We start from the raw sequence: 24885 nt of genomic DNA on the forward strand, positions 1-24885 counted from the left end.
AAAAAAGGATTAAAAGGGTTAAAAGGATAACCTTCCGGGAAAATGTTACATGTTCTACCCGTAAGCTTTGCTAGTAAAAATAAAATAGCACCCAACTTTTTTAGCAGGTTCCTAGATTCAAAGCAAAATTGTCAAGCCTTGCACTATGGTATTCATTTTCTGTATTGATGCCGCTATTCACTGACCCTCCCCCCTCGTCTGTGTCACCACTGTAGCCTGAGATTGTGTAGACCAGCCATTGCCACAAACTGAGCATTGTTTAGTTTCAGCTCCCTTCTAAGCTGTTAATTTCCTCCTTTTTCTCATCTATGCAGCCCACATGACGATAGAATCACACATATGTGCATATACACACGGGGGTAGATTCAGTAACATTCGCGCAGTTTTTACGTAGGCGCAGGGCACCGTTTGTGCCCTGCGCCCCCGCAAATTTTCTGCGCTACCCTCGATTCACGGAGCAGTAGCTCCGTAAATTGCGTGGGCACTCCGGCAAAATGCCCGGCGTAAGCGCGCGCAATTTAAATGATCCCGTAGGGGGCGGGAATCATTTAAATTAGGCGCGTTCCCGCGCCGAGCGTAGTGCGCATGCTCCGTCGGGAAACTTTCCCGACGTGCATTGCGGTAAATGACGTCGCAAGGACGTCATTTGCTTCAAAGTGAACGTGAATGGCGTCCAGCACCATTCACGATTCACTTACGCAAACGACGTAAATTTCAAATTTTGCGACGCGGGAACGAAGGGTATACTTTAGCATTGGCTGCCCCTGCTATAGAAGGGGCAACCTTACGCAAAAAACAGCCGTACGCAAACGAAGTAAACTGCGTACGCAGGGCTCGCGCAACGTTGTGAATCGGCGTTAGTATGCAATTTGCATACTATACGCTGACCACAACGGGAACGCCACCTAGCGGCCTACGTAAGAATGCAGCCAAAGATATGAGGGCATAAGAGCCTTATGCCACGCATATCTTAGGCTGCAGTCGGCGTAACGAGCTCTCTGAATCAGAAGTCGTTACGCCGTCGCAAGTAAGCAATTGCGCTGCGTAACTATGGTTACGCAGACGCAATTGCTTCTTGAATCTGGGCCACGGCAGATAAAGAACAGCCCACTCCCTCCTTATTATACTAAACACAATAAGGGCAGCTTTTGTGGTGGGAATGCCCGAAGATCTGGGAATATTAGCAGATCGTACAGCATTATATAAGGCAGTTTTAGTGCTTTTTGCACTACAGTCCATTTAACATGGTTTCCTATTGAACGCGTTCTGTAGCGCAAAATATGCATAGGTGTGAATCCAGCCTAAAGGGAGATTGTGGACATACCTGACGATCCGTGGGTGTGTCTATTTCACAATACATACAATTCAAAAAAACAAATAGAGTACAATACCACCATATTTAATAAATGCAGCAAAAGGGACAATATCTAAAAAAAAAAATGTTAAATCCAGAAAGACCCACAATAACAGAATGGTTTAAAAGAGTTGAATACATACATAAAAATGGAGTACCTGAGTAGGGAAAGATGGAATTCAAGAAAACTAGGAAATATGCGGCAATATGGGTGAAGTAGGTGAAGGGGGGAGGGATGAGAGCAAGTAGGGAATGAGAGGAGGGGGAATGAAGTGAAGGGTACAATAGAAAACATGTTTATTGATGGAGACATCACCTCCCTGCAATACTAAGCACCTACAAACAACAGATACAAGCTGGAGGGATGTGAAAGAGGCTGCGATTGCCATACCCCCCCCCCCCCCCCAATAACCCACACCATGTTTATGTAAGAAAATACAGGATTTGAGTTCAAATACATATTTTTATAATGATTTACAACATTTATTTGACAATGATGCATTTTCCTTTGTATCAAGAAGGCTTTTTTTACATTTGAACATTAGACGGGCAGTAGAGGCCTGGAAGCCACCTCCCCCCGCAGATGTTTCCCTGCAGATGGGCTGGAAAAAAGCTGGGTCACATCACAGCTGTATACAGGTTATGGAAAAAAGGACTTAAAGCGGAGCTCTGCCATAAAAAAAAAATATTAAAAGCAAGCAGCTACAAATACTGCAGCTGCTGACTTTTAATAAATGGACACTTGCCTGCCCTGGAGTCCAGCGCCATTGGCAGCAGAAGACTAGCAATTGCTCGTCTCTCTGCTGCCCCCACCGCCATCCTTGGTGAGGGAATCAGGAAGTGAAGCCTTGCGGCTTCACTGCCCGATTCCCTACTGCGCATGCGCGAGACGCGCTGTGCCGTCCTCACTGGTCTCCTGCTGTGTTCTGGGAGCCAAGTGTTTCCCAGAACACAATGGGGGGGGAGCAGTGAAGCACTACCCGCAGGTCCCCACAGAGTGTGTTCCAGGAAGTGGGTGCAAAAATCTCTTAGACAGATATCTGCACCCCCCTCCACCCTGAAAGGTGCCAAATGTGACAGCGGAGGGGGGTGGGTTCCGATGAGCGGAAGTTACACTTTAGGGTGAAGCTCCGCTTTAAAAAATGTTTTAATGAAAATAAGTGCAGTGTCATCACTCCCATACACAAACAGAAGGGATAATGTAGGGGTGCGTGTGTAGTATTAGTATCTCTTTAAAGCAATATGCAGTGCCAATTGTGACATCAAATTTAAATTTAGTCATAGTCTTGACTAAAATGCCGTTTTAGACATATTTTAGTTGACTAAAATGGCCTTAAAGTGGAGGTTCACCCAAAAACTTAATTTTTAACATTAGATTGAGGCCGATTTTGTGAAGGGGAATCGGGTGTTTTTTTTTAAATCGATGCAGTACTTACCGTTTTAGAGATAGATCTTCTCCGCCGCTTCCGGGTATGGGCTGCGGGACTGGGCGTTCCTATTTGATTGACAGGCTTCCGACGGTCGCATACATCGCGTCACGATTTTCCGAAAGTAGCCGAATGTCGGTGCGCAGGCGCCGTATAGAGCCGCACCGACGTTCGGCTTCTTTCGGCTACTCGTGACGCGATGTATGCGACCGTCGGAAGCCTGTCAATCAAATAGGAACGCCCAGTCCTGAAGACCATACCCGGAAGCGGCGGAGAAGATCTCTCTCTAAAACGGTAAGTACTGCTTCGATTCAAAAAAAAAAAAAAAACACCCGATTCCCCTTCACAAAATGAGCCTCAATCTAATGTTAAAAATAGTTTTTCAGGTGAACTCCCGCTTTAATTTATTTGACGAAATCAACACTGGTAATATCAGGGGGAAAGGCAGTAGTAGGTGCTGGTCTGTGCACAACTGCATAAGCACACTGATTTTTATGGTTGTGTCATCGGAAATTAGATTTTGGCCCTGGATCATGACTGAAAAAAGATGGCCAAAAAACAAAAAGGCATTGGAGGGGGAAGTAAGAGGTAATAAACCACATTATCTATATGCATTGACATAAAAATATGGCTAGGGTCATTTTAAAAAAGAACCTGAAGAACGTTGCGACAGGTTCTCTTTATATGTAGCATTGTGTTTTCTACAATGCAGCAAGTCAAATTTGAAAATCTGTGACAATTCGACAAAAATTCCTCAAACCCCTGGGCACTGGCCTTGGATATTAAGAACAGTTGGTAGTTTAGCCAATGAAAGCCTTGACGGCCATTTAGCAGATCCATCCTTTAGACCGGAGCTGACCAAAAACTGCCACTTTCCCCAAAACACAACAATACAGCTTTACTTCCGTATGAATACACAGACTGACAGCAGCTGAGGGAGGATGTCGGTTAAAGCAGACAGGCTGACAGCTGAGAGGACTGAAGGTATCTGAGGACAGATGGGCAGCCATTGAGGTGCAGACAAAGGATTTAACTGACTATTCTGCAGCACACAAAGTCATGTATTGCTCAGAGAAGAAAAACAGTTTGGCTTGAGGAGAGGAGGGGGGTGAGCCCTTTCAATGCCAGTGTGCACACTTCCTCGTCCACTTCTAACTGCAGGGGATCCTGATGGCGGCTGCCAGTACTGGTCTGAAACATTAATGCAGGCTGACAATGCTAGCCTGTTGCTTACTGCACTTCTGGGTCAAAGCGCACCATCTGGGATGTGTGTGCACCCACTATAAAATGACCCCCACCCCCCCAATAGCTTATGTTGGAATCACTTAGAATGCAAGCATTTAAAGCACCAGGACACTTAATAAAATTCATGCCAGAGAATCACAGACAACATGCACAAATATGTATGCAACGTTCTCACTACTGGTCTTTAAAAAAGGAGATATTAGTCTGATGTAGGCTAAAAAAAGAAAAATACACCAGGCAGTAAGGCCTTGTGCACACTTGAGCTAAAAAAAAAAATCCTGTTTTGTTTTTTTTTGTCAAATCGCATGTCTAAACACACCAGTGTGAACCAGGGCTAAGAGGCAGAAAAAAAACAAAAAAAAACACAGGATTTTTTTAGCTCAAGTGTGCACAAGGCCTTAATCAGAGGATACAGCATTTGCCGACAATTGCACCGTGCTAATCGGTGTGACGCCGCATCTGCACCAATTTAAAAAAGTTTCTGTACTACTTTTTGCGATTTCGGGCCGCGATTTACAAACGTGCAGGAACCTAAAATCAGGACTAAGGGTCCTTTCACACGGAGCGGATCCCGTTTGGCTCAGCGGGGATTCCTCCGTTAATCTCCGGCTGAGCTGTCGGCGGACAGGGTGGTCCCTGCACACAGTGCAGAGACCGCCCTGTCTCTCCTCCGCTCTCCCCTATGGGGAATCGGAGGAATACGGACAGAAGAAAAATAGGGTTTTTTTCCGTCCGCAAAAGCGGATCTTTGCGGACGCGGATGGTTGCAGACGTTAGCGGATGCATCATCCACTAACGTCTGCAATCCCATAGGGATACATTACAAGTCTGTAAACGGACTTGTAATAAACGGACCGTTTGTCCGTACGTGTAAAAAGGCCCTAAAAAGCGGGAGTGAAATCGTGCGAGTTCAGCTGAACTCGCACAGCTTTATTCCCGCAGCCCAGCGTGAACCTGGGCTTAAAACACACTCTACGTTAACCCACAAGTCTATGCACACATAGGCACTTACAAGAGGTTAGAGGCAGATTTTTTTTTTAAATAACTTGCACATTCTGAAGAAAAACATTTAGGCATATAAAAAAAAAAAAAAACACCCAAACGGCAAGTGTGTTTTTGAGCATTAATACATTTTGATGGCCAAAAGAATGCATTAACACCAAACGGGCATAAACCTGTGTGCAAAAAATTCAACTTTTATTATTTTTTTTATTTCTTTTCTCATGTAGGAGAAAAGGCATTTAGGAGAATACAGTGTGCATGTGGCCTTGTGGACTGGGAGTTTGTAGTGTGTAGGCATATAATAAGTACAATAAGGCTGCATTCACACCTCACTGTAGCGTCTTTAAGCAGTTTTCCGGCATTTTTGGCTCATTTTTATGCATGACTGTTTTTATACAGCACTTTTGAATTAGCCAATAGAGATTTTTTGTAGATTAGGGTGTTAATACTACTACTAATAAATGAATAAATAAATACAAGTAAAATACACAAATAAAAATAACTAAATTCAATAAATGCATACCAAGTAATAATAAATAACCCCTAATCTTAACCCTAGTTATTTTTTTTTAAAAAAAATTAAAACACCAACACAAAATAAAAAAAAATTATGAATAAAACATTTTGTTCATGATTGGGCGTTTAATTTTATTATTAAAAAAATATTTTTTTAAGGATGGGATTATTTATGTATCATTTTATATTTATAATGATTTTTAGTAATTTATGTATTTATATTACATTTATTCATATATCACTATTTTATCTTTAACATTTTTTCATTTGAGTAGAAAATCGCGCCAAAACGGAGGGTGATTTCTGCAGCATATTTGGCAAGTATAGAATTTCAGTACATATAAAATATGCAAAGGAGGGAGGCTTCAGAATGGCAAAGATGTTTATTGCAAATTATGCGAGCAGACTGCAGTTCATCTTTAAATTTATTAAGCTTTAAAAAGATCCTTCTCTTTTTTTTTTCCCCCCCCCAACAATGTGTCTGAAATCTAAAATCTCATTGAACTCAGTTAAGAATAACGGTCACTTTCTATAAAGATAAGAATCCTTTTCCTTGTGTGCTTAGTGAATAGAGCTATTAGTTTGCATTGGATCATGCCAGCATGCTGTGTTGATGTCCATCTTTTGCAGTGCATAAAGTCGAATGAAATGTAATTTAGTAACATCTGAGTAAAATTAAAAAATTACTTGTGTTAAAAAAAAGTAAGACAGTGTGATTGTTTTAGAGAAGTGCAAATCAGTCGCTCATTCACTGGTAATACATCTGTCAGCTTCACCTTTTGCTCAGGCTTCCAGTTTTCACATTAAGTAAACATGGCTTTTTGGCTGCTTAGGATTGTTCTTTTGGTAATCTGTAATTAAGCAGACCCATCATTAAAGTCTTAGTACAGCCAGCTGAGTTTCCGGCACAGTAACAGGCCTCTTGCCTGCCCGCCTGACTGTAGGATCGTTTTCTGAACTGACCGCAAAATTGTAAATAGAGAAGGAAATTGGTGTGAAAAATTAATTGTCTGCATTTAGGCCATGAAGCTGCTTTGAAGTTTTTTGAAACTGTGTTAAAAGAGAAGTATGGGTTTGGGGGGGGGGGGTTCCTCCATCATACTTACCTAGGTGGATGCAGCATCAGTCTAATGCTGGACCTGTCCCCCGGCACCTCTACACTGAGAACCGAGCGATCGAACACCGCCGATGGCTCGGTTCTCACAGCTCCCAGAGTAGAGAGCTGCTGAATGTCAATGTTTTGATGGCAAGACAGAAGCCTTTTCTTACAAAAAAGAAAAACATCCAAGCTGAAGTAAATTTTGCAAAAACACCTCTGAAGTCTCCCAAGAGCGTGGGAAATGTGTTATGGTCTGATGGAAACCAAGGTTGAACTTTTTTGGCCATACCGTATTTGCCGGCGTATAAGAGGACTCGGCGTATAAGACGACCCCCTAATTTTCCAGGAAAAATGTTGGTTTTGGGATATACTCGCCATATAAGACTACCCCCTTCCTATTAGTCTTTCTGGAAGCTGAGGGGTAGCCATAACCGCTGACAAAAACAGGCTTTTTTCAAATCTAACTGTGCCATTACATTACTTGCCCCCACTGTGCCATCACTTGCCCCTACTGTGCCATCACTTGCCCCCCACTGTGCCAACACTCACGTTTTGCATATTCTGACTTCCAGGCCGATGACAGTCTCCGTCTGCTGTGGGCGTCCATGATTTAAAAGCCGCGCCTTCTCCTCAGACTGTCCTGTGATAGGCGGAACACAAATTTTCCCAGCAGGGCCTCTGTTCAGTGTTCCGCCTATCACGGACTTCCTCTCGTCCGAGGATGAGAAGGCATCCGTGATAGGAGGAACACAGAACAGAGGCGCTGCTGGGAAAATTTGTGTTCCGCCTATCACAGGACAGTCTGAGAAGAAGGCACGGCTTTTAAATCATGGACGCTCTTAGCAGATGGTGACCGTCACCGGCGTATAAGACGACCACCGACTTTGGATGCATTTTTTTGCATCCAAAAAGTCGTCTTATACGCCGGAAAATACGGTAATTCCAAAAGATATGTTGGTGCAAAAATAACACAGCAAATCACCAAAAGAACACCATACCCACCATGAAGCATGGTGGTGGCAGCATCATGCTTTGAGGCTGTTTTACATCAGCTGGAACATGGGGCCTTAGTCAAGGTAAAGGAAATTATGAACAGCTCCAAATACCAGTCAATATTGGCACAAAACCTTCAGGCTTCTGTTGAAAGCTGAACATGAACTTCATCTTTCAGCATGACAACCAAAAGCATACATCCAAACCAACAAGGAATGGCTTAACCAGTAGATTAAAGATTTGAAAGGGCCCAGCCAGAAACCCATTGGAAATCTGTGGGGTGATCTGAAGAGATGCCCTCGCAATCTGACATATTTGGAGTGTTCTTGCAAAGAAGAGTGGGCAAATATTGCCAAGTCAAGATGTGCCATGCTGATAGACTCATACCCAAAAAGACTGAGTGCTGTAGTAAAATCAAAAGATGCTTCAAAAGTATTAGTTTAAGGGTGTGCACACTTAGGCAACCATATTATTATTATTTTTTTACTTCCCTCCACCTAAAAGATTTCAGTTTGTTTTTCAACTGAGTTGTACAGTTTTATAGGTCACATTAACCACTTAAGGACCCCTTCACGCCGATATACGTCGGCAGAATGGCACGGCTGGGCACATCCACATACCTGTACGTGGCCCTTTAAGCCCAGCCGTGGGGTCGCCAGCGCGTGCACGCAACCCGGTCTGAAGCTCCATGACCACGGCCGCGGGACCCGAGGACCCGATCGCCGCTGGAGTCCCGCGATCGGTCCCAGGAGCTGAAGAACGGGGAGAGCTGTGAGTAAACACAGCTTCCCCGTTCTTCACTGTGGCGCCGTCATTGATTGATTGTGTTTCCTTATAAAACGGAACACACAATGACGTCACATCTACAGCCACACCCCCCTACAGTTAGAAACACAAATGAGGTCACACTTAACCCCTTCAGCGCCCCCTTGTGGTTAACTCCCAAACTGCAATTGTCATTTTCACAGTAAACAATGCATTTTTAATGCATTGTTTGTTGGAAAATGACAATGGTCCCAAAAATGTGTCAAAATTGTCCGAAGTGTCCGCCATAATAATCGCAGTCGAGAAAAAAAAAAAAAAAATATCACTGATTGCCGCCATTAGTAGTAAAAAAATAAATAAAATAATAATGAAAATGCAATAAAACTAGCCCCTATTTTGTAAACGCTATAAATTTTGCGCAAACCAATTGATAAACGCTTATTGCCATTTTTTTTACCAAAAATAGGTAGAAGAATACGTACCGGACTAAACTGAGGAAATTTTTTTTTATATATATATTTTTTGGGGGATATTTATTATAGCAAAAAGTAAAAAATATTGAATTTTTTTCAAAATTGTTGCTCTATTTTTGTTTATAGCGCAAAAAATAAAAACCGCAGAGGTGATCATATACCACCAAAAGAAAGCTCTATTTGTGGGAAAAAAAGGACGCCAGTTTTGTTTGGGAGCCACGTCCCACGACCGCGCAATTGTCAGTTAAAATGACGCAGTGCCGAATTGCAAAAACTGGCCAGGTCCTTTAGCTGCCTAAAGGTCCGGGTCTTAAGTGGTTAAAAGGTGGAAAAAGTTCTGAATTTTTTTATTTTTGGCTCATTTTGTTACATCACAGAAACCTGATATTTTAACAGGGGTGTGTAGACTTTTTATATCCACTGTATACTCTGTGGTCCACATGCGACAGAAAAAATAATGAATAACTTGTGCATGACCCTCTACTCAGTTGAGGGGTCCACTGGATAAGGTTAGCGCATACCCTAAGGGGGTCTGTGTTTGTTAAGTTTGAGACTCCATGCACACTAGTGTTTTTTTTTTAAGTTAAAAAAAAAAAAACACACACGAAAAAAATGCGGGATAGAAAACACTGATAATAGCTTTTTGTAGAAGCGTTTTAGGAGCGTTAGGCCTCTTGCACATGGTACTCCTGTTTGAGCATCTACTTCATTCAGGCGATTTTTTTCTTTTGTATATAATTGCACGTTTTTACGCACGATTTCACGTATATGCACTCGCGCAAAAACGTATTCTCGCCTTAGTGTTTTATTAGGCCTCTTTCACATTGCAGCTTGAAAAAGCTTTTGCTTACAAAATACAGCCCATTCATTGCAATGTGCCTATGCGCACACAGCCACGTAAACAAGCACTGCATTCATCAGTAAAAAAGATCAGCTTTTTGGTCAGAATTTACGCCTCATGCGCGCAAATGTTCATTTACATATTGTGCAGAACAAGAATGCAAGAACACGTTTTTGCGCATTTGCGTGAAAATGCATGTAAAAACACACAAATGCATAAAAAAAGGAGAGGAAAAGTCTGAAAAACTAGATGCCCAAACAGGAGTATCACGTGCAAGAGGCCTTAGCGTTTTCGCAGTAAAACGGGGAAAAAAAAGCTAAAAAAAAAAACAAACACTATGTGTAGCATGTAAGAGCGTTTCTGCTGGAAAAACGCTCCAAGAAACACTACAAAAACAATATTTCCTGCTCCTAGAGGCTGAAGCTCAAAAAATGCCAATATCCTAAAGTAGTGTTCATGGACAGATAGGATAACACTATTTACCTTCTAGGACCCCCAAAAAAAAAATGAAGCCTGAAGATAAATTCACTCATTACTTGGTCGAATTGAAGATTAGCGAACTATTATAGGACATTTGCTACATTTTGCACAAGTTATTCATTATATAATAATTTTTGGACTACAGAGTATATAGAAATGCAGAAATTAATCGGCACATCGCGATTTGGGTGTCCCCGATGCGGTATCGATGCATGCGACCCGAAAAATTGATGTTGGGTAATGTCATCCCGATCTGACCCGTCCCTCCTGGGAGGGCCTCTGAGCGTGTCTGTCAAATTACCCGTTTTGTAATAAATGCAGTTATAATCCATTAAGTGGCCACCGCTGTATGTGCTTTTTAAAATATATGCATCTTCATACCTCATTTCTTAGTCTGTGTATAACTGTATATGCCACTCATGTGACTGCCTGGTCTGGCCCGCCTCTCACGTCTCCCACTGACGTCAGGCGAGACAAGAGACGTGAGAGGAGAGAGGCGGACCAGGCATTCACACGAGCGGCATATACAGTTATACACAGACTAAGGCTCCATGTACACGGGACGTTTTTACAACTGCTCCTAAATGATTAATCTTGACAGATCGTAACCCACGTTTAAAACATCAGTTTTGCCGCGTTTATAATTGTTAAAAAAAAAAAAAAAGCGTTTAGCGTCTGAAACGTGGAAATCTACTGCGTCTGAACCCATTATTTTGCTTTCAAAGAAACGCTGTTAAAAGCAACTGCCTTAAAACAGCAATAAAACAAAACTGTGTACATGGTCATATAGGATAAGGATTGAGTTCAGGAGCAGTTGAAAAAAGCGTCCAACTGCCTCTGAACGTACGTTTAGCAGCGTCCTGTGTACATGGGGCCTAAGAAATGAGGTATGAAGCTGCATATATTTTAAAAAGCACATACAGCAGTGGCCAATTAATGGATTAATCCTGCATTTATTTCAAAACAGGTATTTTAACAGCAGTATACTTACACCACCTACACGTGCTCTGTGCCAACATTTCCCTGACTTCTCCCATTTGCACATTGCACAGTGTTAACTCCTAGTGTGCTGGAAGGTACAAACAGGGAAGCCTAGAGAACTGTCAGCACAGGGAACTGGATTCTAATCCCTCCTGACCTCCCAGCAGCCGCGTGCGTGAATTCCTGTACCCTAAAGCGGAGTTCCACCCGTTTTTTCGTTTATTAAAAGTCAGCAGCTACAAAATTTTAGCTGCCGACTTTTATTAAACAGACACTTACCTATCCCACGGTCCACTGATGCGGTCGCCGTCATATCTACTGGGCAGTGGCACCTGGCCGTGACACCTTACGGCCTGTGTTGTGTCCCAGAAGATCGCTGGCAGGGAGGGGCCATCTAGGGCAAGTCAACTAGGCGGCCGGGACAGGAAGTCCCACTAAAAAGAGGAAACGCACTCCCCCCCCCCCCCCAAAAAGGGGGCGAGGAGTGCTTAAAGCGGAAGTTCCAGTTACGGATGGAACTCCACTTTAACCACTTCCCGCCCCGGTCAATAACATATTGACGTCCGGGAAGTGGTTCCGTTATCCTGGCTGGGTGTCACATGACGTCCAGCAGGATAACATGTGGGGACACGCAGCACAGCGAGTTAGTCTGACACCCCGCATCTCCGATCGTGATAAGAAGCCTCTGTCAGAGGCTTTCCTACCACGTATCAGCTGTGACCAATCACAGCCGATCATCGCGCGAACCAGTGCTGGTATACGGCATTCCTTGGTTCGCACTGACAGGGAGAGCTGATGGGTGGCTCTCCCTGTCCCACAATCCAGCAGTGTGGCCACCCGAACCCTCCATTCTGTCCATGGCGCTGGCAATACTACTGTGGACATCCCGCTGTGACAGTTTGCAGCTTTACAGCCGGGTGTGCATGTCTCACTGTGCTGTCCTGCATAGCCGGGCAATCTTCTGGGACCGGTGATGTGTCCCAGAAGATTGCAAGGAAGAAGGGCCACCTAGGCGGCCCAAGTGGAAGTGGGAGCTCGTCAGTATTCGTGATGCATCGCGGAACCAAATCGCTAACCAGATAATCGTAAGCTAATCAAATCGTGAAACCAGTGAAGATGCACACCCCTACAAAAAAATAATTATATATATATCACACTATACATTTTTTAATGTACTGGAGCACGTCCCTTTTTTTTTAGATTGCATATGTGGCGTGGTGTTTGCACCAATCAATGGCAGCTGCTCCAGCAATAGATTTTACGCGCTCTTAAAAGGACAGTGTTGACAATATACTTTTAGCAAAGGGATTCTTTTTCTCTTCGTTCATCAGAATACTTCCCCGATTCAAGTCCAAAAGGTGAATTAATAGTCCCAATTCCACACAGGATAACACTTCCCATGTACAACTGTGATTCTTCAATTTAGATCGGGGGGTCAGCAACCTGTAGATCGTGATCTACCAGTAGTTTACGGACCAGGTAACTGGTAGATTGAGGTCTGGGCTTGCTGACCCACCATCCCAGAGCATCACAGTGCAATGCAGAGGGACTACTTGCAAAACCAGAGCTGTACCGTGTTTCCCCGAAAGTAAGACCTACCCAAAAAATAAGACCTATTGTCATTTTCCAGGAGGGCTGCAATATAAGCCCTACCCCGAAAATAAGCTCTAGTTTAAAATGCTTGTAAAATCCTATAATCCACTCAATTACAGTAGTAGCACAATGTGTGCGTTTCTGTAATATAATTGTGGGGAAGAGAGCTCCGGCGGATCACAGAAGCGCAGAGCAGCACTATAACGAAGGTATTTGGAACAATTATATTAAAGAAACACACACATTGTACATTATATAAACACATTGAGTGGATTATAGGATTTTACATTTCAATTCAGTTCACACTGGGATTACTGTCAGGCAGGGAGAGAGAGGGGGAGAGAAGACAGCACATTACATGGTAAGACCTACCCTGAAAATAAGCCCTACAGTGCCTTTTGTTGCCAAAATGAATATAAGACCTGGGCTTATTTTCAGGTAAACACGGTAGTAGAGAGCAAGAGATGCAGAAGCCGATGCCTCCTGTGTAGTGCTGGCTCGCGTCCCGTGCGGAGCGATACCAATTGCACTCCACCTCTTACCCCAGCTAGCGGTCTCCAGAGTGGTGCAAGCAGAAGAAAATAAGAGATATTCGGGTCGCTGTGAAGCAATACACTGAGCATAATAGTATAGGACTGCTTTCACACTGAGTCGCAGCCGCAGCAGTGATTCACTTGAATGGGTCATGCTTGGCAGGTGCTAAACCCGCTAACCATGTCGTAGCATATAACTATATGCTACGACATGGTTGGCGGGTTTAGCACCTGCCAAGCATGACCCATTCAAGTGAATAAAGACGCTCTACAAGTGCCCTGCAACCTTGTGCAGTCCAGCAAACAAGGGGTTAAAGGAGGCAGCACTGTGTTGCTCTCTCACCACCTGCTTTATAGCCTTGGACCCCACAGAAGCATGCAGTTGCGGGGCACTTGCAGAGTGGCCCATTTTACTTGAATGGGTTGCGATTGGCAGGTGGTAGCACCCACCAAAAGCAACAGGGGGCTTAATTCCTGCTGCGGCATGTGTACACCTTTTACTGCTGTCTCAGCAGCTTAAAAGGGGTTGTAAACCTTCCCGTTTTTTCACCGTAATACAACCCCTTTAGGGCCAGAAGATTTCCCCCCTTAATGACCTGGCCATTTTTTGCGATACAGCACTGTGCCGCTTTAACTGACAATTGCGCGGTTGTGCGACGATGTACCCAAACAAAAAATGCATGTCCTTTTATCTCCCACAAACAGCGCTTTCTTTTGGCGGTACTTGATCACCTCTGCAGGGTTTTTTTCCGCTATAAACAAAAAAAGAGCGACAATTTTAAAAACAAAACTATATTTTTTACTTTATGCTATAATAAATATCCCAAAAAATACATAATTTCATCAGTTTAGATGTTCTACATATTTTTGAAAAAAAACAAACAAAAAAAACCGCAATAAGTGGTATTTATTGGTTTGCGCAAGTTATAGCAACTAAATAATTTAAATTTATTTTTTACTATTAATGGCCGTGATCAGCGATTTTTAGCTGGACTGCGAAATTACAGAGGACAGTCTGACACTTTTTTGGGACCAGAGACATTTATACAGCGATCAGAGCTAAAAATAGCCACTGATTACTGTAAGAATGTCACTGGCAGGGAAGGGTTTAACACTGGGGGGCAATAAAGGGGTTAAGTGAGTCCTCGGGAGGTGTTTCTAACTGTGGGGGGAGTTTACCGACTAGAGGAGAGAGATCGCTGTCCCTCATCACTAGGAACAGCAAATCCATCTCTACTTCCCTGACAGAATGTAGATCTGTCCATTTACATTGTCAGATCCCGGTTCCGGCTCTCTGAGTACACAACGTTTTGACAGATTTTTTTTTTTAACCACTTCCTTACTGGGCACTTAAACCCCTTCCTGACCAGAGGACTTTTTGCGATTCGGCACTGCGTCGCTTTAACTGACAATTGCGCGGTCGTGTGACGTGGCTCCCAAACAAAATTAACGTCCTTTTTTCCCCACAAATAGAGCTTTCTTTTGGTGGTATTTGATCACCTCTGCGGTTTTTATTTTTTGCGCTATAAACAAAAATAGAGCGACAATTTTGAAAAAAAAAAAACATTTTTTTACTTGTTGCTATAATAAATAGCTCAATTTTTTTTTTACGTTTTTTTTTTATCCTCAGTCTAGGCCAGTGTTTCTCAACTCCAGTCCTCAAGGCGCACCAACAGGTCATGTTTTCAGGATTTCCCTCAGATGAAATGGCTGTGGTAATTACTAAGGCAGTGAAACTGATTAAATCCCCTGTGCAAAATAATGGAAAGCCTGAAAACATGACCTGTTGGGGCGCCTTGAGAGCTGGAGTTGAGAAACACTGGTCTAGGCCGATACGTATTCTACATATTTTTAGTAAAAAAAAATAATAAAAAAAAAATAAAAAAAAAAATCGCAATAAGCGACTGGTTTGCGCAAAAGTTATAGCGCCTACAAAATAAGGGAGAGAATTATTATTATTTTTTTTTTTTTACTAGTAATGGCGGCGATCTGCGATTTTTATTGGGACTGCGACGTTATGGCGGACACATCGGACACTTTTGACACATTTTTGGCGCCATTCACATTTATACTGCAATCAGTGCTATAAATATGCACTAATTACTGTATAAATGTGACTGGCAGGGAAGGGGTTAACACTAGGGGGTGAGGAAGGGGTTAAATGTGTACCCTAATTAGTGTTCTAACTGTGGGGGAAGGGGGGTGACCGATCTGTGTCTCTATGTACAAGAGACACAGATCCGTCTCCTCTCTCCCCTGACAGCACCGCTGTCTGCGAGAGCCGGGAATGAGAGATGATCTCATATGTAAACATATGAGATCATCTCTCATTGGCCGCACAGATCGCCTAGGAAACGGCCGCTCCGATTGGCCGTTCACGGCGATCTGTGACTGGCTGTGTCCAAGGGACACAGCCAGCACAGCAGTTCCCAGCTGCGCGCTCGGGAGCGCGCGCGGGGAACGTGCAAAGGGGCGGCCGTAAAAAGACGGCCTGTTAGAGATTGGGAGCCGCGCTGAGGCCGTACAAAGTCGTACGGCCGTCAGCTAGTGGTTAAAGCCAACTAAAATGTGATGTGGTTTTGGCAGCGATTATTGCACAGCAAATAGCATCACAAGAAGCTCGTCACCAAAAGAAACCCCTCCTTTCTGGGCAACAAGCTTCCCGCAATGCGATTTGCAAATCGAGACCACGTTTTAGGTTGCCATCACTAGCGGGGGTTAAAAGGGCCCCGCTAGTGGCCAAATACCTCCAAAAAAAACGTTGGTAAAGCGCTGCTAAAAATAGCAGCCTAAAAAAAAGAAAACAAATAAATTACGATCTCAATTCAACCCCCCTCACCATCTCAATACAGCATTTCCTACATTAAGTGCAGAAAGTTATCTTCTGACAGCTGTAATAACAAATAAAATAAATAAACCTACACGGTTTAGGAGATATTTCCCAAAAAGACAACGGCACAGGCACACTGGGAATGCCGGTTTTGTGAATGGCTAATGCCGGCTTTGACAGCTCCCGCGCGCATGCACGGAGTGACGTCTTCGCCGCTCCGGACAATCACAGCGCCAGAGCAGTGATACCCAGAAATAACCATCCGGAGAGATGTCTGCGGCCAGAGGGGGAGACGAGGACGGTTTCGATCTAAGCTAAGTAATTCATAATGAGCTAGTATGCTAGTCATACTAGCTCATTATGCCTTTGTCTTACAGGCTTTACAACCGCTTTAAAAAAAAAAAAAGATTTTTTTTTGCTAGAAAATTACTTAGAACCTCTAAACATTATATATATTTTTTACCAGAGATCCTACAGAACAAAATGGCGGTTGTTGCAATATTTTAGGTCACACTGTTTTGCGCAGCGGTCTTTCGAACGCATTTTTTTTTTTTTTAGAAACCACTTCAGCCCTGGAAGGATTTACCCCTTTCCTGACCAGAGCACTTTTTGCGATACGGCACTGCGTCGCTTTAACCGACAATTACGCGGTCGTAGGAAGTTGCACCCAAACAAAATCCTTTTTTTGCAACAAATAGAGGTTTCTTTTGGTGGTATTTGATCACCTCTGTGGATTTTATTTTTTGCGCTATAAACAAAAACAAGAGCAACAATTTTGAAAAAAAATATATTTTTTATTTTTTGCTATAATAAATATCCCCCATCATTTTTAAATCTCTCTCTCAGTTTAGGCCGATATGCATTCTTCTACACGTTTAAAAAAAAAAAAAAAAAAAAAAAAAATCGCAATAAGAGTATATATATATATGGATTGGTTTGTGCATAAGTTATAGCGTCTACAAAATCAGGGACAGATCTATGGCATTTTTTTATATTATTAGTAGTAATGGCGGCGATCTGCAATTTTTATTGTGATTGCGGCGGACACATCGGACACTTATGATACTATTTTGGGACCATTGTCATTTATACAGCCATCAGTGCTTACTGATTACTGTGTAAATGACACTGGCGTGGAAGGGGTTAAACACTAGGGGTTAACTGTGTTCCAACTGTAGGGGGATGGGCACGCTACAACATGACAGAGATCACTGCTCCCGATGACAGGGAGTAGTAGATCCCTGTCAAGTTGCTAGGCAGAACAGGGAAATGCCTTGTTTACATAGGTATCTCCCGTTCTGCTGCTCCGTGTCAGGATCGCAGGCCCCCGGCAAACATCAAGTCTGCTGGACCCGCGGGCACTCATGGAGTACGCACGTCCACTAAGCTGCGATTTAAAAGGGGGACGTATAGGTACGGCCATTTGCCCAGCTGTGCCATTGTGCCAATATATACCGTCGTTTTTTTTTTTGTAGAATGTGAAAGCTGCTACGCCGCGAGAATCGTAATCTTTATTCTAAGAAAAAAAAAATCCCGATTCTCATTTTAGCCAGAATCGTGCAGCCAATCAGCAGGTCCCAGACCATAATTCATAGGCCAGCAGATACAATCACAGCGGGTGTCAATATAGGGTGCTCCCTAAACCGGAAAAGAGGCAACATCATACCAGTACGTCACTGTGCCTGTACAGGCCGCCCGTCCGCAGCACATTATGGGTGGGCGGTCCTCAAGTGTATTGACCGACTTCTAGACCTGTGCACTGTCACATGGGAGGAGGTTACATGCTCTCCCAGCACCAGGCATTGATGCCCGCTGCAACAGTACCCGGGGGTCAGGAGGACAAAGACATTGTCACTTTGCATGCTGGAGAAGGACACAGGTTCATTGAAAAGAGACATGTTTAGTAATAAGCTATTTAAATACCCTCTCCTTAGATATCCGACCTTATGGAGTGACAGCTGACAAAAGCCCCTGAGTGAGAACTGACAAAACACATACATGGCTGAGAAGGTGACAGCCGACAAACACATACAGGGCTGAGAAGGCGACAGCCTACAAAAGCCCCCGAGTGAGAACTAAGAAAAAACACATACAGGGCTGATAAAGTGACAGCTGACAAAAGCCCCTGAGTGAGAACTGACAAACACATACAGGGCTGAGAAGGTGACAGCTGACAAAAGCCCCGGAGTGAGAACTGACAAACACATACAGGGCTGGGAAGGTGACAGCTGACAAAAGCCCCGGAGTGAGAACTGACAAACACATACAGGGCTGAGAAGGTGACAGCTGACAAAAGCCCCGGAGTGAGAACTGACAAACACATACAGGGCTGAGAAGGTGACAGCTGACAAAAGCCCCTAAGTGAGAACTGACAAACACATACAGGGCTGAGAAGGTGACAGCTGACAAAAGCCCCTGAATGAGAACTGACAAACACATACAGGGCTGAGAAGGTACCAGCTGACAAAAGCCCCTGAATGAGAACTGACAAACACATACAGGGCTGAGAAGGTGACAGCTGACAAAAGCCCCGGAGTGAGAACTGACAAACACATACAGGGCTGAGAAGGTGACAGCTGACAAAAGCCCCTAAGTGAGAACTGACAAACACATACATGGCTGAGAAGGTGACAGCCGACAAAAGCCCCCGAGTGAGAACTGACAAACACATACATGGCTGAGAAGGTGACAGCTGACAAAAGCCCCTGAGATTGACAAACCCATACAGTGCTGAGAAGGTGACAGCTGACAAAAGCCCCTGAGTGAGAACTGACAAACATACAGGGCTGAGAAGGTGACAGCTGACAAAAGCCCCTGAGTGAGAACTGACAAACACATACAGGGCTGAGAAGGTGACAGCCGACAAAAGCCCCCGAGTGAGAACTAAGAAAAAACACATACAGGGCTGAGAAGGTGACAGCTGACAAAAGCCCCTGAGTGAGAACTGACAAACACATACAGGGCTGAGAAGGTGACAGCTGACAAAAGCCCCCGAGTGAGAACTGACAAACACATACAGGGCTGAGAAGGTGACAGCTGACAAAAGCCCCTGAGATTGACAAACACATACAGGGCTGATAAAGTGACAGCTGACAAAAGCCCCTGAGTGAGAACTGACAAACACATACAGGGCTGAGAAGGTGACAGCTGACAAAAGTCCCCGAGTGAGAACTGACAAACACATACAGGGCTGAGAAGGTGACAGCTGACAAAAGCCCCTGAGTGAGAACTGACAAACACATACAGGGCAGAGAAGGTGACAGCTGACAAAAGCCCCGGAGTGAGAACTGACAAACACATACAGGGCTGGGAAGGTGACAGCTGACAAAAGCCCCGGAGTGAGAACTGACAAACACATACAGGGCTGAGAAGGTGACAGCTGACAAAAGTCCCCGAGTGAGAACTGACAAACACATACAGGGCTGAGAAGGTGACAGCTGACAAAAGCCCCTGAGTGAGAACTGACAAACACATACAGGGCTGGGAAGGTGACAGCTGACAAAAGCCCCTGAGTGAGAACTGACAAACACATACAGGGCTGGGAAGGTGACAGCTGACAAAAGCCCCGGAGTGAGAACTGACAAACACATACAGGGCTGAGAAGGTGACAGCTGACAAAAGCCCCGGAGTGAGAACTGACAAACACATACAGGGCTGAGAAGGTGACAGCTGACAAAAGCCCCTAAGTGAGAACTGACAAACACATACAGGGCTGAGAAGGTGACAGCTGACAAAAGCCCCGGAGTGAGAACTGACAAACACATACAGGGCTGAGAAGGTGACAGCTGACAAAAGTCCCTAAGTGAGAACTGACAAACACATACAGGGCTGAGAAGGTGACAGCTGACAAAAGCCCCTAAGTGAGAACTGACAAACACATACAGGGCTGAGAAGGTGACAGCTGACAAAAGCCCCTGAGTGAGAACTGACAAACACATACAGGGCTGAGAAGGTGACAGCTGACAAAAGCCCCTAAGTGAGAACTGACAAACACATACAGGGCTGAGAAGGTGACAGCTGACAAAAGCCCCTAAGTGAGAACTGACAAACACATACAGGGCTGGGAAGGTGACAGCTGACACGAATACAGGAGTCCTGCTTCCTGGCCTTTCAGGTTTATCAGCTGTGATCACCTATAAAACAAACTGTATAATCTGTAAACAGTGCCACAAGTACACACGTGTGATGTTTGCACATGCTACTTAAACAGAAGTGAACTGTCACCTGATACAGAAAATATCAGAAACAGCGTCTGTATATTTATACAATGACCTCGCCGACAACCTCTGCCTAAAAAAGTTTTGGCAAAAATTCAATTGTCTAAAATATATTTCACTAAATAATCACAATTGTTCGCCAAATGTAAGCCTATGCTCAGCACATGAATGTACATACCAAGCCGAAACCATCCAATGGTACTCACTGCACTAGGCTCAATCATATAACCAATGGGATAACACCAGGAACTGACCAATACAATTCCCAGCTGGGAGGTAAAGCAGCCAATGACGATGAATATCACTTCACACACAAAGATGGGAAATACAAGAAGAATTCATCAGACAGCAGGCAAGAACACCACACATGTACTGACATTACACCACGGAAAAGTGTGCCCAGCGTCACCACTGGACCTTCCCCCACTGCGTGCCAGGAATTCTCCAGCCCTACCGCAAGTGCCACTTCACAGCATATACTACCCGCAGTGATGTCACACACCCCCCATTCACAATATATTACTCCCCCAGTGATGTCACACACCCCCCGTACACCATATATTACCCCAGTGATGTCACACACCCCCATTCATCATATACTACCCCCAGTGATGTCACACGCCCCCCCCCCCATTCACAATATATTACTCCCCCAGTGATGTCACACGCCCCCCGTACACCACCCCCAGTGATGTCACACGCCCCCTGTACACCATATACCACCCCCAGTGATGTCAAACGCCCCCCCTTCATCATATACCACCCCCAGTGATGTCACACGCCCCCCCATTCACAATATATTACTCTCCCAGTGATGTCACACGCCCCCCGTACACCATATACCACCCCCAGTGATGTCACACGCCCTCCGTACACCATATATCACCCCCAGTGATGTCACACGCCCCCCGTACACCATATACCACCCCCAGTGATGTCACACGCCCCCCGTACACCATATACCACCCCCAGTGATGTCACATGCCCCCCGTACACCATATACCACCCCCAGTGATGTCACACGCCCCCCGTACACCATATACCACCCCCAGTGATGTCACACGCCCCCCGTACACCATATACCACCCCCGGTGATGTCACACGCCCCCCCGCACACTATATAACACCCCCGGTGATGTCACACACCCCCCGCACACTATATACCACCCCCGGTGATGTCACACACCCCCCGCACACTATATACTACCCCCAGTGATGTCACACAACCCCTGTACATTATATACTACCCCCAGTGATGTCACACAACCCCTGTACACTATATACTACCCCCAGTGATGTCACACAACCCCTGTACACTATATACTACCCCCAGTGATGTCACACAACCCCTGTACACTATATACTACCCCCAGTGATGTCACACAACCCCTGTACACTATATACTACCCCCAGTGATGTCACACACCCCCTGCACACTATATACTACCCCCAGTGATGTCACACACCCCCTGCACACTATATACTACCCCCAGTGATGTCACACACCCCCTGCACACTATATACTACCCCCAGTGATGTCACACACCCCCTGCACACTATATACTACCCCCAGTGATGTCACACAACCCCTGTACACTATATACTACCCCCAGTGATGTCACACAACCCCTGCACACTATATACTACCCCCAGTGATGTCACACAACCCCTGTACACTATATACTACCCCCAGTGATGTCACAACCCCTGTACACTATATACTACCCCCAGTGATGTCACACAACCCCTGTACACTATATACTACCCCCAGTGAAGTCACACACCCTCTGTAAACCATATACTACCCCCAGTGATGTCACACACCCTCTGTACACCATATACTACCCCCAGTGATGTCACCCCCGGGCAGTGTAGCGATGCTCTTACCCTGCACGTCCTCAGCCAGGCTCTTCCAGGTGGGGGCGTAGCTGATACAATGTCCGCACCAGGAGGAGTAGAACTCCAGTAGCCAGGCAGAGGTGGAATTGTACAGAGCGGCATTGACTGTCTTCCGGTCCAGGATATGTATGCCAGGATCTCGGGCCACGTACAGCGAACTCTCCCCGCTCACCACCCAGCACAGCGCCGCCATCACCGGCCACCACATCCCTGCAATCTCCACCACACCAGCCGCCATACTGAGCAGGCGTGACGTCACCGCCAGGAACACACACACACACACAGCCCGGAGGGAACGCCCTGAATGGGCGGAGCTGATCCGCCCTCTGTGGAGAAAGGAAAACATAGGGCAGGCATTGAGAGTGTAATACTAATGCAGTGACGGCTGGTGCTTTTTGGGGGAGCGCAAACAAACTGAAAACAAAAAACATCAATTGCAGCTACCGTGCCATGAAAAGCTGCCACTGTGCCCATCAAACACTGCCACTGTGCCAAACGCTGCCACTGTGCCCAACAAACGCTGCCACTGTGCCATCAAATGCTCCCACTGTGCCATCAAACGCAGGCACTGTGCCAATCAAACGCAGCCACTGTGCCATCGAACTCTGCCACTGTACCATCAAACTCTGCCACTGTGCCATCAAAAGCAGCCACTGTGCCAAACGCTGCCACTGTGCGCCCATCAAACGCTGCCAGTGTGCCCATCAAATGCTGCCAGTGTGCCCATATAATGCTGCCAGTATGCCCCCGTCTGCCCGACACTTGGTGTGGGGCAGCGGGTGATGGCGACGATCGAGGTTCTTCATGCTCAAAATTAGGCTTTGGCTTCAGCTGACGGAGAGCCATCCTGAGATGCAATGCGTTAAACAAAAACTAGATTCGCATGTCATCCAAAAAGTAATTGTTTTCAATGATGGTCGTTCACACCTATGCGTTGTGATTCCTCTACGAATGCGATGTGATGAAAAAAAGGGTCTTGTGCGAGTCTAGAGCGTTGCGTTGCGAATTTAGTCTCCATAGACATGAATGTAAATTGTTCTGGAATCGTTTTTGATGGTTTACATATGTGCGAATTCCACCACACTATTCTGCACAAAAAACAAGAAGTACGCAGGAACTTAACACCTTTTTTTTTTTTTTTTACATTATAATATCATTGGCTAGAGACATTATCGCAGCTCCCACTCCCACTCCTGAAATATGCATTAAAATCGCTGTAAAAACGCTATAAATTCCCTGTAAATTCACACATCAGAATGGACTGAAAAAACTGAATAAATTCACAGCGCAGCACTAAAGGAGAGTGGACCAAAATCCCTCCTGAGATGTGTGCAAACCTGGCCACTAACTTACAAGAACCGTCTTACCACTGTGCTTGCCAACAAGGGTTCCTCCACCAAGTACTAAAAGGTGGATTCAGAAAGACTTAGGCTGGCGTATCAGTAGATACGCCGGCCTAAGTCTGAATCTGCGCCGACGCAAATTTAAGCGTATTCTGGTAACCAGATACGCTTAAATTAGGCTAAGATACGAGCGGCGTATCTTAAAGTGTAATTTTTAGGCTGGCCGCTAGGTGGCGCTTCCATTGCGTTCGGCGTAGAATATGTAAATGACTAGATACGCCGATTCACGAACGTACGCCCGGCCGCCGCAGTACAGATACAATGTTTACGTAAGGCATTTTCAGGCGTAAAGTTATTCCATCAAATAGCTGAACTAGTAATGTTAAGTATGGCCGTCGTTCCCGCGTCGAAATTTGAAAATTTTACGTTGTTTGCGTAAGTCGTCCGTGAATAGGGCTGGACGTAATTTACGCCCACGTCGAAACCAATATGTCCGTGCGGCGTACTTTGCCGCAATGCACACTGGGATATGTACATGGACGGCGCATGCGCCGTTCGTAAAAAACGTCAATCACGTCAGGTCACAGTTAATATACATAAAACACACCCCCCACATCCTCATTTGAATTAGGCGCGCTTACGCCAGCCCCATTTACGCTACGCCGCCGTAACTTAGCAGGCAAGTACTTTGTGAATACAGTACTTGCCTTGCAAACTTAAGGCGGCGTAGTGTAAATACGATACGCTACGCCGCCGCAACGATGCGCCCGCATACCTGAATCCAGCTATAAAGTCTTGTTTTGTTTGGGGATCAAATATTTATTTTCCCCACTGTAAGTGGTCTGTGCCCTGAGGCAGTAAAGCAAGCCCAAATCATAATGTTCCCTCCAGCATACCTCACCTGTGCCCTTTTTGTGCCATAAATAGTGCTGAGTATTTAACTTTTGTCTAAATTTTTTTTCCTTCCTCTTTTGTCTTGTTCACAGGAGTAGAAGCGTTTTCTAGGTATCACCAATTGTAGGTTGGTATAATTGTATCCTTTTTGTAACAACAGTTTATTATTTTGATGTTTATATATCTATTGTTATTCCCAGTTTGACCTGATCTTCGATAAAGCAGGAAGTTTGTACAAAAATGGAAAATTTATTATCAAATACTTACCATAATTTTCCTTTCCTGATGGACTCAATGGCAGCCTACGTGTGGGTTAACCCCGCCTCCTCTCCAATGCTATCGGACCCCATACCCATAAAAGTCAGCTCACCCTTCAGTACTGTGTTCCGTAACTAGCCGA

General features: G+C 44.9%; 1 protein-coding gene across 1 annotated transcript in view; it reads right to left on the bottom strand.

Moving 5' to 3' along the window:
* QSOX2 (quiescin sulfhydryl oxidase 2) overlaps positions 1–22528 on the bottom strand; it is a 70370-nt gene extending 47842 nt beyond the window's left edge. The window contains exon 1 of the mRNA XM_040324131.1: positions 22237–22528. Coding sequence (XP_040180065.1) covers positions 22237–22486 — 250 coding nt within the window. The 5' untranslated portion in view covers positions 22487–22528. The remainder of the gene's footprint in view (positions 1–22236) is intronic.
* Positions 22529–24885: the final 2357 nt, after the last annotated feature.

The sequence above is a fragment of the Rana temporaria genome, chromosome 9 (genome assembly GCF_905171775.1).
Source record: "Rana temporaria chromosome 9, aRanTem1.1, whole genome shotgun sequence".
NCBI classification, from domain to species: Eukaryota; Metazoa; Chordata; class Amphibia; order Anura; family Ranidae; genus Rana; species Rana temporaria.